Source organism: Mya arenaria, chromosome 9, assembly GCF_026914265.1.
Source record: "Mya arenaria isolate MELC-2E11 chromosome 9, ASM2691426v1".
NCBI classification, from domain to species: domain Eukaryota; kingdom Metazoa; phylum Mollusca; class Bivalvia; order Myida; family Myidae; genus Mya; species Mya arenaria.
Window position 1 is genome coordinate 9,503,587 of NC_069130.1, and position 13,149 is coordinate 9,516,735.

The following is a 13,149-nucleotide window of genomic DNA, read 5'->3' on the forward strand; positions in this document are numbered from 1 at the left end:
CGCTCGACTATTCCGCCGCTTTTCAGTGTAAGGATTGGAAAGTTTTGGCGAAACATGGATTACTGTAAAATTAGATTAGATTTCAATGCAATACATGATGTATTTGCTGAGATTTTAACATAAATGTGTCGGATGGTTGAGTACCATTGTATAAAGTCTCAATGCAATACATCAAGTAGTTGCTGAGATATTAACCTATGTGTGCTTACATGCAAAACCTTAACCAGAATTTCTAAGTCAAATAATAAAGATCCATTATTTGCATTTTATTCAAAAAAGTGTTATCTAACTTCATTAATTTAGTAGGTTAGATAGTTTGGAATACATATCCAAAGTTTCAATGCAATAACTGATGTATTTACTGAGATAATGACTTAAAGGTGCTTACATGCAAAACCTTATCCACGGTGTGACGCCGACGCTAAAGTGAGTAGTATAGCTCTCCTTATTCTTCGAATACTCGAGTTAAAAACTGATGCAAACGATATTTATTTATATATCATTTAACTGTTATAGTTCTTAGCATGTTATCATAAAACTATCTTATTCCAGTATGAAATCTTCTGTTAAATATTTTTTTTATGAATTCTATTCTGATGTATACTACAATAAGAATAAAATTGATTGCACGCCGATGAATTAGCGCAAACGCTGTAACAAAACTTTCTTCTTCGAAAAAACAAAAGATTATGCATGATGAAGCACACATTTTAGATAGAAAATAAGACATATCTGCGACTGCAGACTCCGTCCTAAGATGTGTTTACTTAGTGCACCGGCAACACGTGCATTTACATGTATAGAGCCGTTAAAATCTGTCCTGTATATGATCAGAGAGTAAACCATACTTCCGTTGGATAAACAAAAAATGTTCTTATTGAGTTTACTTTTCTACTCATAGATCAACTATACATAGTTTGTATTTTTAAATGAAGAAAATTAAATCACTTGTGAAAACATGGCTTTGTGGTCGACGAAGCCCCGAGTGGCGAAGGAGCCTTGTGGAGCATAATCCTTTTGGTTTCCCTTTGTCCGACCCAGACATTTTATCTTTTCAGTAGGTCGGCCTCGGTCGACCGGCTTCATTATCGGACTTCGTGACCATTTTCATCAAGATTTAGCGATGCTAGCGCAATAAGTATTGTTATTATGACTTTCATGATCATACAAACTAAAAATGAATTAAACATTATCACTGCAAGAGGAGATCTCCTCAATCCAACTCGTAGGGTCATAATTCGACAACTGTTTTAGCCAGGGTTGTGGGCCTTGCTCCACGTGCGCGTATTATATCGGTTATTAATTGCACGAAATTCCATTTTTTTCGTGAACAGTTTTAATGTTATGTCCGAAGTTCAATAAGAAATCACGTCAGGTCGAAACTAGGCACTAGGTCAAGAATAATGCAATAATTAAATCGGCATATTTTAACCAAACTTCATAAATACATTGAGATGATTGACTATATAATTAAGGGTCAATACATAGTCATGTTTGGGGTTTGCAGATTAGATCAAGTGACTATGTCTGTTTTCTTCAGAAAAATAAGCGGGATAACTCAAAAAATATTTGAGCCATAGATGTACCAAGTTTTATGAATATGTTTGCAACAACGCGGCCGCAGACTTCTACAAGGCTCAGGCTTACACTTATGTTTCTTAAAAAAACCTTCGCTGGTATTTATGTCCATGGAAAAACAGTAGAGTTCATTGAAACTCAATAAATTGCTATGTTTATAAGGTAACATGACAATGCCAGCAATAAAATTACCCTCTTGATATTGTATTTTTACTATAATTTTCTCGTTTTAGGTAATTAAAACAAGAGAGCTGTAGAGTGAATGTCAATGCTCATCTATTGTTATCAGTCAAACAAAGGCATGACCCAATCCTTATTAAAAACCACAGTTATACATGTAGGCCTTGATACACATGTGTGTTGTGTCTCTGGCAACATGTATACCAAGTTTCATTCAAATATCTTGAATGGCTTTTGAGTAATGGCCAAGGTCGAAGTTCTTGCAATCAATGTTGAAAACCATAAACTGCACCTTACACTTAGTCTGGGACCAATTATCCTACTCCAAGATTCAGTATAAAAATAAACATATATTAACTACAACAAGTGAACATTTTAACGTTTTAATTCTTAAAAAATGCTAATATACACTTTAATAAATACTCATATAATACACAATAATGTTCAACATTAAGATCTAAATTATCATAACAGATAATAATCATATGCATGTGAGGGATCAAGGATCTGATGTAAGAGGTGGCACACTATAGGGGCGAATCTTGGAAGTGCCCACCTCCTTACAGGAATCCCCAAGATAGGCTCTAAACATGACAAAGGGAGTTCCCCCCAGAAACATTGGACTATTTTTAATCTTGAAGCTGCACTCTCAGGGATTGTCAGTTTAGACACTTAATTTTATTTCATTTGTCTCAAAATCGTCTGATTTAGGCATCGATGTCTCCAATTCGGTCATATTAGATCATTCATAATATAACGGATTTCAATAGTTTGGTAAACTGCCCAAAATTTCCTTTTTCTTACAGCGTTGTTAGTAAAGCTTTTAGCCATATAACATCAATTTAAACGTAAATATAATAAACTGTAATCTGATCTATTGGCAGCAGTCTTATATCACTGGTTTCAAGACGTTTAAGGAAAAAATGGCTCTTATAAAGACAAAAATAAAAAAGTTGTTAAAATGATCAATCTGTGAGAGTGCAGCTTTAAATGCTGTATTTTGGTGTAACTATGCATAATTTTTCTACCATTATATTGACTTGATTTTTTTTACATGGATTTTTTTGGGGCGGGAGCCAAAGAGGCTCCCGTCTGGATTTGATAATGCATGTACATATAGTATTTATATTTAAAATTCACCAAGACAACACAAAAAGATTACCACAGTATTTTTTAAACTTACTTGTAAAATATATTTTTAACACATTCATTGAGTACTTAACCAATTATATGAAACTTTATGTTATATTCAACAATATTATTTCAAGGCTAGTATGAAATTTAAGTCATTATATATTTGTACTAAAACACTGAATATTGGCTTCTATGCGATTGGTCACAGGGCGATATCCATTTAAATATGATTCTTTTCCAAAAGGAAAAAAACTTCAGTTTGTTGAAAGACGTTTGCCCTAAGGTCAGAGAATCACTTATTAATTTCTCTCAAGCATTCAAAAAGTTAACTATCATATTTTCTCAAACAAGACAAAATTGAACAATTCAGTTGAAACATAAAATAATAGGCTTTCCATTTGTGTGATATTAAAACACTATTCATATTTGTTAGTTCCTTCAACTTTTATGCAATATCAATTGTTAGTTAATTTATGAGATATCATGATCTTATATGTATGCAGGTATTACAGGGACTTTCTCCCCTTGTACAGTTGAAACCCATTGGCTCGATATCCCAGGGACTGGCCAAAATGCTTAGAGCCTAGTGAATTTCAAGCCAAGAGAGAATGCTTACAAAGTGTTAAACAAAATTTGTCCTTAACATCCAGTTCAAGCCAACAAGGAAATCGAGCCAAGCGATATCGATATCGAGCCAAAGGGTTTCGACTGTATGGAAGTATTAAAGGGACTCTCTCACATTTTAAAGAGTCAGACATCAAAATTTATATGTTTGTGTGAAATGAGGACCAACTGCTCATAACATCAGAAGTTTTTACAATTATTATTGTGTTCCGAAATATTTGAAAATGTAACAGAAATTTTGCTGATAAGCATAAGTTATCCTTTTGAAAATTTGATTCCCTAATTACTGTTTGATGTGAACTTGTGTTATAATTAAATAAAACAACCGAAGCTGTGAAATCTAAGAGAGGGACAATTCCTTTAACGTGATCTTGGGGCTGTTTCAATAAAGCAATTTAAGCCGTAACTTCAATAATCTTAAACCTGCATAAACATAAATGTTACAAATGGCAAGATATTGATTTCCTTTATTTCCTTAACTTCACGTACATTTTTAATACTGGCTAAATCTCTGTACACTCAAATATGAAACAAAATAATGAAACTATGATACTCAGATAATTTTGTTTTATGACTAAGATCTTTATTAACAGTCCCAAGAATACACTGCAGCTGTTATTACTTATTACTTCATTACAACACGTATGACTCTAGAAAAAATATCTATCCTTTCAAATGATTGTTTTTAACCTTTACTTAAAAAATTGCATCAAAGTATAACATAAATACTCTTAAATATTTCAAAACATTTTTTTTCAACAATTAATTGGCAGTCCCCATTTTCTTGAAAGTTCTTACGCCTAAAAACCTAATATAACTCATTTCATTGGTCCATATTCTTTACTTAATCTTTATTTTACCAAATGACAATTAGTTTATTGTGACTATCATAAAGGTCAATTCCAAAGTCCAAAAACTTTTAAGAATATAAATTTTTCACAAATAAATAACCAAAACAAAAAAAGTACGCTTAGCTTAATACTGTAATAAGGGTTAAGATGTTTCGAAAAATTGGCTCCATGGGAGAACTATTGGTAATATTGCGATTCGTTGCTTAATCATAACATATTTAAGTACCCCATATAAATCAAATTAAAGTGATTAATTTTTGGAAAAATTCTAATCTACAGTTTTGCATTAATATCAAGCACTTGTGATTTGTAGACATTAAAATTGAACACACTTAAAGGTAATGCATAAAAAAACCTTTAACTTCAGATCATGATCGTTTTTAAACCAATAAATTCTTCTAACAAATTATAAAATATAATACATATTTATTCAATTTAACTCATTCAATAGTTGATTTCAACATAGCCAATTGTTAAGTGCATATAGCGATAAATTCCACGTATAAACTTTTCTGCTGTAAAAATAGATATGATGTTTAATGTACATTAACATTCATTTTATAACAAAAATGTAACAGTTAGAAATTTTAGTATATAGTAACAATTAATAACTATATATAATATTACCTGCTCAAAAAACAGTACAATAATAAATGCATATAGATATTCAGTTAATTATTTGAGACATTTTCAATGTGTATATAAAGATTCTAGAATATAAGATGTTTATGTGGTTTCCATAGCGATGGTTGACAACGATGAGTCAGTTGTAAGTATAATGGTGAAAGTGGGTGGGGTACAGTATCACAGATGAGATGTCATGACTACCAGCGGGGGGAGGTGATTGGAACAGCCTCGCTCTAAACCTCACTGAAAACATAAAAATAATTATATATAAATAATGTAATAATACACATTAGCTTTTATATTACAAATAATGTAATAATACACATTAGCTTTAATATTACAAAGAATGTAATAATAAACATTAGCTTTTATATTACAAAGAATGTAATAATACACATTAGCTTTTATATTACAAATAATGTAATAATACACATTAGCTTTTATATTACAAATAATGTAAATTAGCTTTTATATTACAATATCGTTAAGGCTTATGCTGTTCTTTAATAATATTAATTAAAAAAACTCATTCACATTTTAAAGTGTCAGACATCATTTTTATTTTATTTTATATGAAATGTGAAAAAAATGATTGTTATACTGACTAAACATTCTCAAAAATTTAAATTAGCGCTCCTAAATAAACATTATTTTAAAATGTGACAGAAAATACTATATTTGCTGAAAAGTGTTAGTTAAACGCTACTGATTTATTTCCGGCCTGGATTTAAACAATTCTGCTAAAATGAATATGATCTGGGACGAAGAAAAAAACTTCATTCTACTCCAAGGTATGCTGCAGCTTTCCTGATTTTTGTTCATAATATGTCGGTAATAAGCTTTAAATAGCTTATGTTTTAAATGTTACACGATATCCAACAATTAACAAATATTGACTTGACTTGAATTTTTTTTAATTATTATCTTGTTTCAAAACCACTTTTGTGGAGCTTAAAGCAAAATAATAATATAGCAATTTCAAAATGTAGGAAAATACATTTTAAAAATCAAGTTTTATAATATACTACATGCATATGAACATGGTATAATTATCTTACCTGGCCTCAACATTTGAGCTCAGTAACAGCTGTTTCTTCATTCTCAACAGCTGAGCGTGCGATAGTCTGATATTCGGGTCCTCACAGTATGGCAAATCGACCGATTTAATGCCATCCTTCATCTCTCCAATTTCCCCCGTATTCAAATCCTGCATAAGACTCACGATATCCGGTGTCGATTTTGACTTTGTGTGTTGTGAGCTATTTGTGTAATAATCGATATCATCTTCGTTCATATCATGAGGTATCTGGTGATCAAAGTCGTTCATTTCGAGGTCACTGTCCACTTCACAAATGTCACCATCAGGGCTTAAGTGGAGAGAGCCCGTCGAAGATACACCACTAGAGCTTGGAATACTGCGAATAGAGTCTGAGCTCATAACCTTAGATTTAAGCACACCCTGTTTATCAGACCCAATGTCCCCGTTTGGAAAATTCCAACTGAGGCGTTTGTGTATACTGTTATCACGATCCTGATTTTTATTCAGCTCCTGCACAGCGTCAGCTGTGTGGTAGCGTTTCTCTGTCCTAGATTGCCGTCGCTGGTATAATTTTGACTTCATGTTCACGTCAACAAACTCTGGCAGACTTGACATGTCACTTTCACTCGTGCCTGCCGACACTGACAAACCGGGCACTTGGAGTTTGTCATCTCCGATATACTGGCTAAACACAGTTGGATCAGATTTCGAATATTGCACTGTTGCATGTCCACCTGTATTTGGAGTCACGTTATTAGACACGCGTTCTAAGTCACTAGCACTGGACACCATCACTACCCCATGGTTACCACTCGTCCCGGTCCCAGCGTCAACATACTGAGGCACATGAGGATTTGTCGATCTCGATTCTGAGCTACTTGATGTCATCTCATTCCACGACCTTGATCGATTAATTGGGGAACTGACACTGTCAGCACGAAGGCTGTCAGGTTCTTCGCTAGCGCAGCGTGTAAGCTGCAAGAGAGGTAGACCGTCGGAGCCTTCGACCATACCGAGTGGGGTGTAGCCGATAACTTCTTCGGTGATAATTTCGGACTGTGGGAACATTGCCTTATCGTGATGGGCTGATGCCACCTTCGCCTCTTGGAACAGGTCCTATAACAAGGGAAATAGTTGTTAATTAGAATAGAGCAATCAATTGGAGTATAGGAATCAACTAAAATATAGCAATCAATTGGAATACATTTATTGCTAAAACTTCGAAATATATGATCTACTGAATTTCAATAATTTAACTATGAGCGAGAATTTAACGAATCACTATCTCTCCTTTGGATTTTTTTCTTGTAAAACATGAACTATGACCTGTAAAATTCTAAAAAGCATCAGGGGAGACAATCAAATGTTTTTCTTTTCTATCCCAAATTATGGCACAAGAGTGATGTCCCTTACCTGAGCCTTTTTGATATGTGTGACCCAGATGTGCACAGCGTTCTGGTCGCCATGGAAGGTGAATGACGACACGGGGACGTGGTACTCATTCACGTAGATCAACAGGAAACTCCCTGCAATTGTAGAAACATGCAGTTGTACTTTGTACATGCACAAGATACCAGAATCAGTTCATACAAATTTGTACTTCATCAATTTGCATATAAATAAGAATAATATTTCAATATTAGGCCACAATCAATAAACAGTTTAGGTGTGGGTAGCTTGGTAGTTTTGTTGTTTCTGTTGTTGTTTTTACTTACTTAATTCTGTAAAGAAAAAAGGGAGAGAGAAGTTTCACCCTTGGCCCAAAGTTGCAGTCAGGTTTACTTTAGTGAGTCGGTTGGGGACCGCCATACAAACTGTTTTATTTCTTGTGGCCTAACTGTGCCTTTTTCTTAATTGTTCCAAAACACAGCTTTCCTTAGTTACAACATGCCGTTCATGATGTTACATTAAAATGTGCCAAGTCGTTCTAAAGGGGCTATACAATTTTGATCAGGATAAAGTGGCATGACACGGTCAAAGTATTTTCCCATCATATTGTTATTTTTGAATAAGGACAAACTTATATCAAAACCCCAGCTCAGACAAGCCCTTACCTTTGTCTTTCAGTTCATGCGTAATTATCCTATCGACCCTCATCGGAGGTTTAACGATCTTGTATTTGTCCATGCGCTTGTTTGCCTTGCAAATCAGAAGCAGGTCTGTAAATAGCAGACATTCAACATCCATCTGAAATATACAATATGATCATATACAATCAATTAGCCACCATGTGCCCTGAACAGCCCTTTCTATTCCGCCCTCAAGCAGCCCTTTTTATCTGGCCCTGAAGTACCATAGCCCTTTCCATCCCACCCTCAAGTACCTAACACATCTGGCAGACTTAACTTTATAGAAGTTGCTTAATTCCAATAGCTTACATAATTTTTCTACAAGTCTTACCCTATTTTGGTATTCCTTCATCTTGAGTGGCGACTGCATCACAAGCCCTCGAGTCTGACCGGCCGTACAGCCCGGCATTGGCGCCGTCAAGTTAAAGTTGCTGTTGTACGGCTGAATGAGCTAAAAATAGACAACAGTTCACTTTAAATGCATTGATAATAAAGTTGTTGCTCTGTATAAACCAGATTACAATTTTTATAATAGGAAATTTTTATCTTCATGTAAGTCATATGCTGGACTAATAAATGTTTTGTGCATACATGATTTTTTTGGTTCTTTTCGTAACGTTACAAAGCAAAGCAACAAAAATTGTTCTAAATTAAAGGAAAACTTGCTCCAAATATTTATTCTCGATACATTGTATGAATTGTTCGGTTAGAAACAGTGCCAAATCCTCTGGAATCGTGTCTAGTACAATATTGTATTGTATCTTCAGGTATGCAACAATTAAGCTTGTCATTGTATGGAGCCTTTGTCAATAATGGTAAAGTTTGATGCCTGCTGACTCAATATAATTTAGTTATCATTTAAAACGGTAACACTTGCTAACAACTAATACATAACATTAATGACTGTAAACATAATAAAGATAATGTTTTTGCATTTTTTTTTTTTTTAAGTTCTAACAACTTTCTTTTAAATGAAATTGGATGTCAAACAACCTATTTTGCAATATTCAAAGATTTCAAAAGGTACAGTCAGACCCCGTTAACTCGAACTCCCAGGGACTGGCGAAAATAACTTGAGCCTCAGAAAATATGAGCCAACTAGTAATGCTTAGCTTCAGTATAAAGTAATCGGTCCTTTACATCCAGTTCCAGCCAACAAGGAATTAGAGCTAAGACTGTTGCAGCCAACAAGGTTTGACTGTACTTCATAACATTATTTCAAGTATAATTTTGAAAAATTCTTTCTCCACATTAAATATTCTTTTACACGATACCAAAATAGTTTGGTGTCATCAAGCAACCAAAATTCCCATCTTTGTTGGTCACATACCTTAAGACATTCATCATTTGGCGCATCTACCGCATCGTACGGCTCTATCTTGTCCACGATTGCCTGTAGTTTCTCCTCCTCGTGTTGCTGATGTAGCGTTGCGTTCACGTGGTGAACAAACCGATCCACACTGGCTATCTATGATAGAGAGGAACAAATCATTAAGCCTCTTGTTGAACTAGATACTGTACAAGTTTCATCGAGATACAATCAAAACTGAAGACTGTATCGTGTTCACAAGCAATTGTTTACAGACGTACGGACGCAAGAACGCACATACTACGTACACATTACCATCGCCTTTGGCCAGTAGAGCTAAAATAGCGTACAAGTTGATGTGAATTCATTTTGTACACTCACAAACAACATTAACTTGATTTATTTTGTCTTGGATTGAACCAATCTTTGAGTAAATATCTGGAAACCTGTGATATAAGACAGGTAACAATATATCAAATCACAGTTTATAAAATTTAAGAAAAAAAGATTTTTTCGGCAAAAAATATCAATTTTTGATCGCTGGGTGAGTACCTAAATCGGAACAGTACCTAAATATGGAACACCCATTATGAAAGTGTTTTTCCGATCGAAATCATTTTATTTACGATTTTAATCAATAACGACGCTTGCTTTAGATACAAGTTTCAAAGAACATGATTCTCCAGTAAGTATTTCAAATAATGCAATCATTTAAAGTTTTTAAGGTTCAAATGTCAATACATGGCACTCGGGGAAAAGACTTCATGCTTGCAATAATCACAGCATATTGGTGCAGCCTGTATTTTTCTGAAATCATCAAATTTTACTGTCAAAAATGACAAACAAAAAAACTGGAAATAACATAAATTATTAATTTGTTTACAAAACATGGAGAAATAATTTTAAAAGAATACATAAAAAAAAATAATGAATTAAAACTGTTCCATATTTAGGTACTCCGAGGACCAAAATGGCAGTCCTTGATTGTGCGGTTAATAAAGTACTTTTCATGCAGATTGGTAGTATCTTGAATAATGCCATTTATATCAATCAATTGGTCTTGAATCCTAGTATGCTGATGGATAATTTTGTAGTTGTGGTGCAAGTCTAACTAAAAATATTTCAAAAATAGTGCAGAAAGTGTTCCGATTTAGGTACTCACCCAGTGTAGAGAAACTGTGATCTGATGCTTTGTTGGTAAGGTAGTCTTATATCACTGGATCTTAGACATTTGCACAAAAAATGTCTCATTCAAGGATATTTTTTTTAAAATGCCAAAACGGTCCATCTGTGAGAGTGCAGCTTTAAGAAAAAACGTACCATTTCAAGTAAATCTCTTCTCTGATGGTCATCTTCTGTTTTTCTCAGTATCGCCTGGAGGAGAAGCGAGTACTTGGTCAGTCTCTGCATTGGCTTGACCAGTAGATCGGTCAGCTTGAGACGGTTACACCGGCTCTGTGCCTCTGCCCACTGCAAAAAACATGGGAACACTTTAAGAAATAGTTTTTGGAATAAAAGATATGAATCATTGTTCTATTAGTCCTACTAGAGCATAGTGCACTTGCTTTTCACTGGGGAGTCTCTAGTTTAGATCTTTCTGAGCTCCAATGAGTCCAGCTTATGGTCATCAGAATGTACGAATGTCATCTGCCTTTTTATATACAGGATAATGGTACAGTTTTGCTTGACAAATAGATTGGTAAGTTGTAGACCACTTCCGATTTCTCTGCCAATTCACATAGGGGACATTAAAGGTGGAATTTTTGATGTTATATGTGAAGTACATGTGTGTATTATCAATAGTTGCACAATTTGCAATAAATGACACAAACTATTCCAATTTTGAAATGCTCAAAAATGGTCAAAGTGAAAAGCACTGCAGGTGTAAATTCTCAAATTAAAATTATTGTTAAGTCTGTATAATCATTGTCTGAAATCTGAGATCTATGAAGATATTGGTGCAGGATATAAAGTTAAAACACTTTCAAATTAACCTATAGTCATCATTCTTCATTGTATATTTGCAAGAACAAGATACACTTACAATGACAAATGTTTTGAAGAGGTCGTTTTCATTATACTGGGATTTCATGTAGTCGGTGCAGACCTTCTGTCTGGCACAGTATTGCACATAGGGTTGGAAAATATCATGGTACTGAAATAGAAAACACAAGTATGGTCAGCCAAGAAATATTGCGGTGGAAGATTCAGTGGTCAGCTTAGAAATATTGCAGTGGAAGATTCAGTGGTAAGCTTAGAAATATTGCGGTGGAAGATTCAGTGGTAAGCTTAGAAATATTGCGGTGGAAGATTCAGTGGTAAGCTTAGAAATATTGCGGTGGAAGATTCAGTGGTAAGCTAAAAATATTGTGGTGGAAGATTCAGTGAGAATGAATGTCTAGAAACCAGATGATGACTACATTAGTAAAATACAATTATTGACCAGCGAGCCATAAAATATGATCTGGTACTCTTTCATAGAAAGTCATATTGACAGAAGCGCAGTTTTTCTGCCAGTAAATATAACATCATTTTATATGGTGCCTTCCATCAACATTTGTTTTATTAAAAAATAAAGTTATTTTTTCATCCAAATTTTTAATGAACTTTGTAGGCAATAACTTTTTAAGACATAAAAATTGAGACTAATATTTGTCCTCTTTTAAGATACCTATAATAATAATAATAATAATAATAATAATAATAATAATAATAATAATAATAATAATAATAATAATAATGATATCAATAATAAAAATAAATTATTCCATTTATATTTATTTGAGTTCAATGTTCTTTAAAAATAAGCGGCATATTCATTGTCCATTATTGGTTGCCTTTACGAAATACCCCAATTGCAACCATGTAGGATAAAGACTGTCACATTTAGAACTTAACAAATATCCATATAGTAGTTACTTCTCACTCACTAGAAATGCCATTGTATGAATAAAAGACGCTTAAACTACTCTTTGATATGACTCTTATAATTCTCATTTCAGGGATTGTTAGCGAAACCCCATTTTGCTAAAGCTATTTAACTAAAAACATTTACAAGTTCCCTTTTATATTGAGACCTCGCTGTATCTGAGAGGCGTTGAGGGACATTTTCATAAAGCTGAACAAAATGGGACCTTTAGGCGATACATAATTATTTCAATGTTATATAATATAATCATTAAATAGTTCCAGACAATTACACATTTTCATACCATATGGAAGCCTTGTTTCATGAGGGAGGGGTTGAGAGGTGTGGCGTTATTCCGCGTCTCCTCCAGGACTTTCCGGAGATGGTTACGCCAGAACTCTGCGTTAGCTGCGGAAATCTCCGATATGTTGTTAAACAACTTGTGAGTCTCAATCTAGGAAAAGAAAATAATCAGTTTTTAGAATGATTATATCATATATATTATTTCATATTAACATTTAATATATCCCTTTAATCAGCTATAAGTGGATATGCATTTAGTGGCACTTCTACTGTCTGGTAATCGTGCTAGATTTTTATGGCGACGACATGGACTGTCTGTATGCAGACTTAGAAGTTGTGGGTTCAATCCCCACCAGAGGCAGACAGCAATTTGCGCAGTTATTAACTGTTAAAATTTCATACAAAATAACAAGGTGATACCTCACAACTCACTTAGTGTTCTACAGAACTTTCCTCTACTCTGGATCAGCATAATAATTTGAAAATACCAATATACGGCGCTACATTTTCATATCTCCATTGAAACA

At 33.9% G+C, this 13,149-nt stretch overlaps 1 protein-coding gene across 1 annotated transcript in view; it reads right to left on the reverse strand.

Annotated features, from left to right (window-relative positions):
* Positions 1-2,125: 2,125 nt before the first annotated feature.
* Positions 2,126-13,149, reverse strand: part of LOC128246834 (uncharacterized) — a 114,388-nt gene continuing 103,364 nt past the window's right edge. The window contains 9 exon segments of the mRNA XM_052965303.1: positions 2,126-5,237; positions 6,053-7,149; positions 7,447-7,559; positions 8,088-8,220; positions 8,434-8,553; positions 9,433-9,570; positions 10,732-10,881; positions 11,456-11,566; positions 12,624-12,773. Of these exon segments, the coding sequence (XP_052821263.1) occupies positions 5,228-5,237; positions 6,053-7,149; positions 7,447-7,559; positions 8,088-8,220; positions 8,434-8,553; positions 9,433-9,570; positions 10,732-10,881; positions 11,456-11,566; positions 12,624-12,773 (2,022 nt within the window). The 3' untranslated portion in view covers positions 2,126-5,227.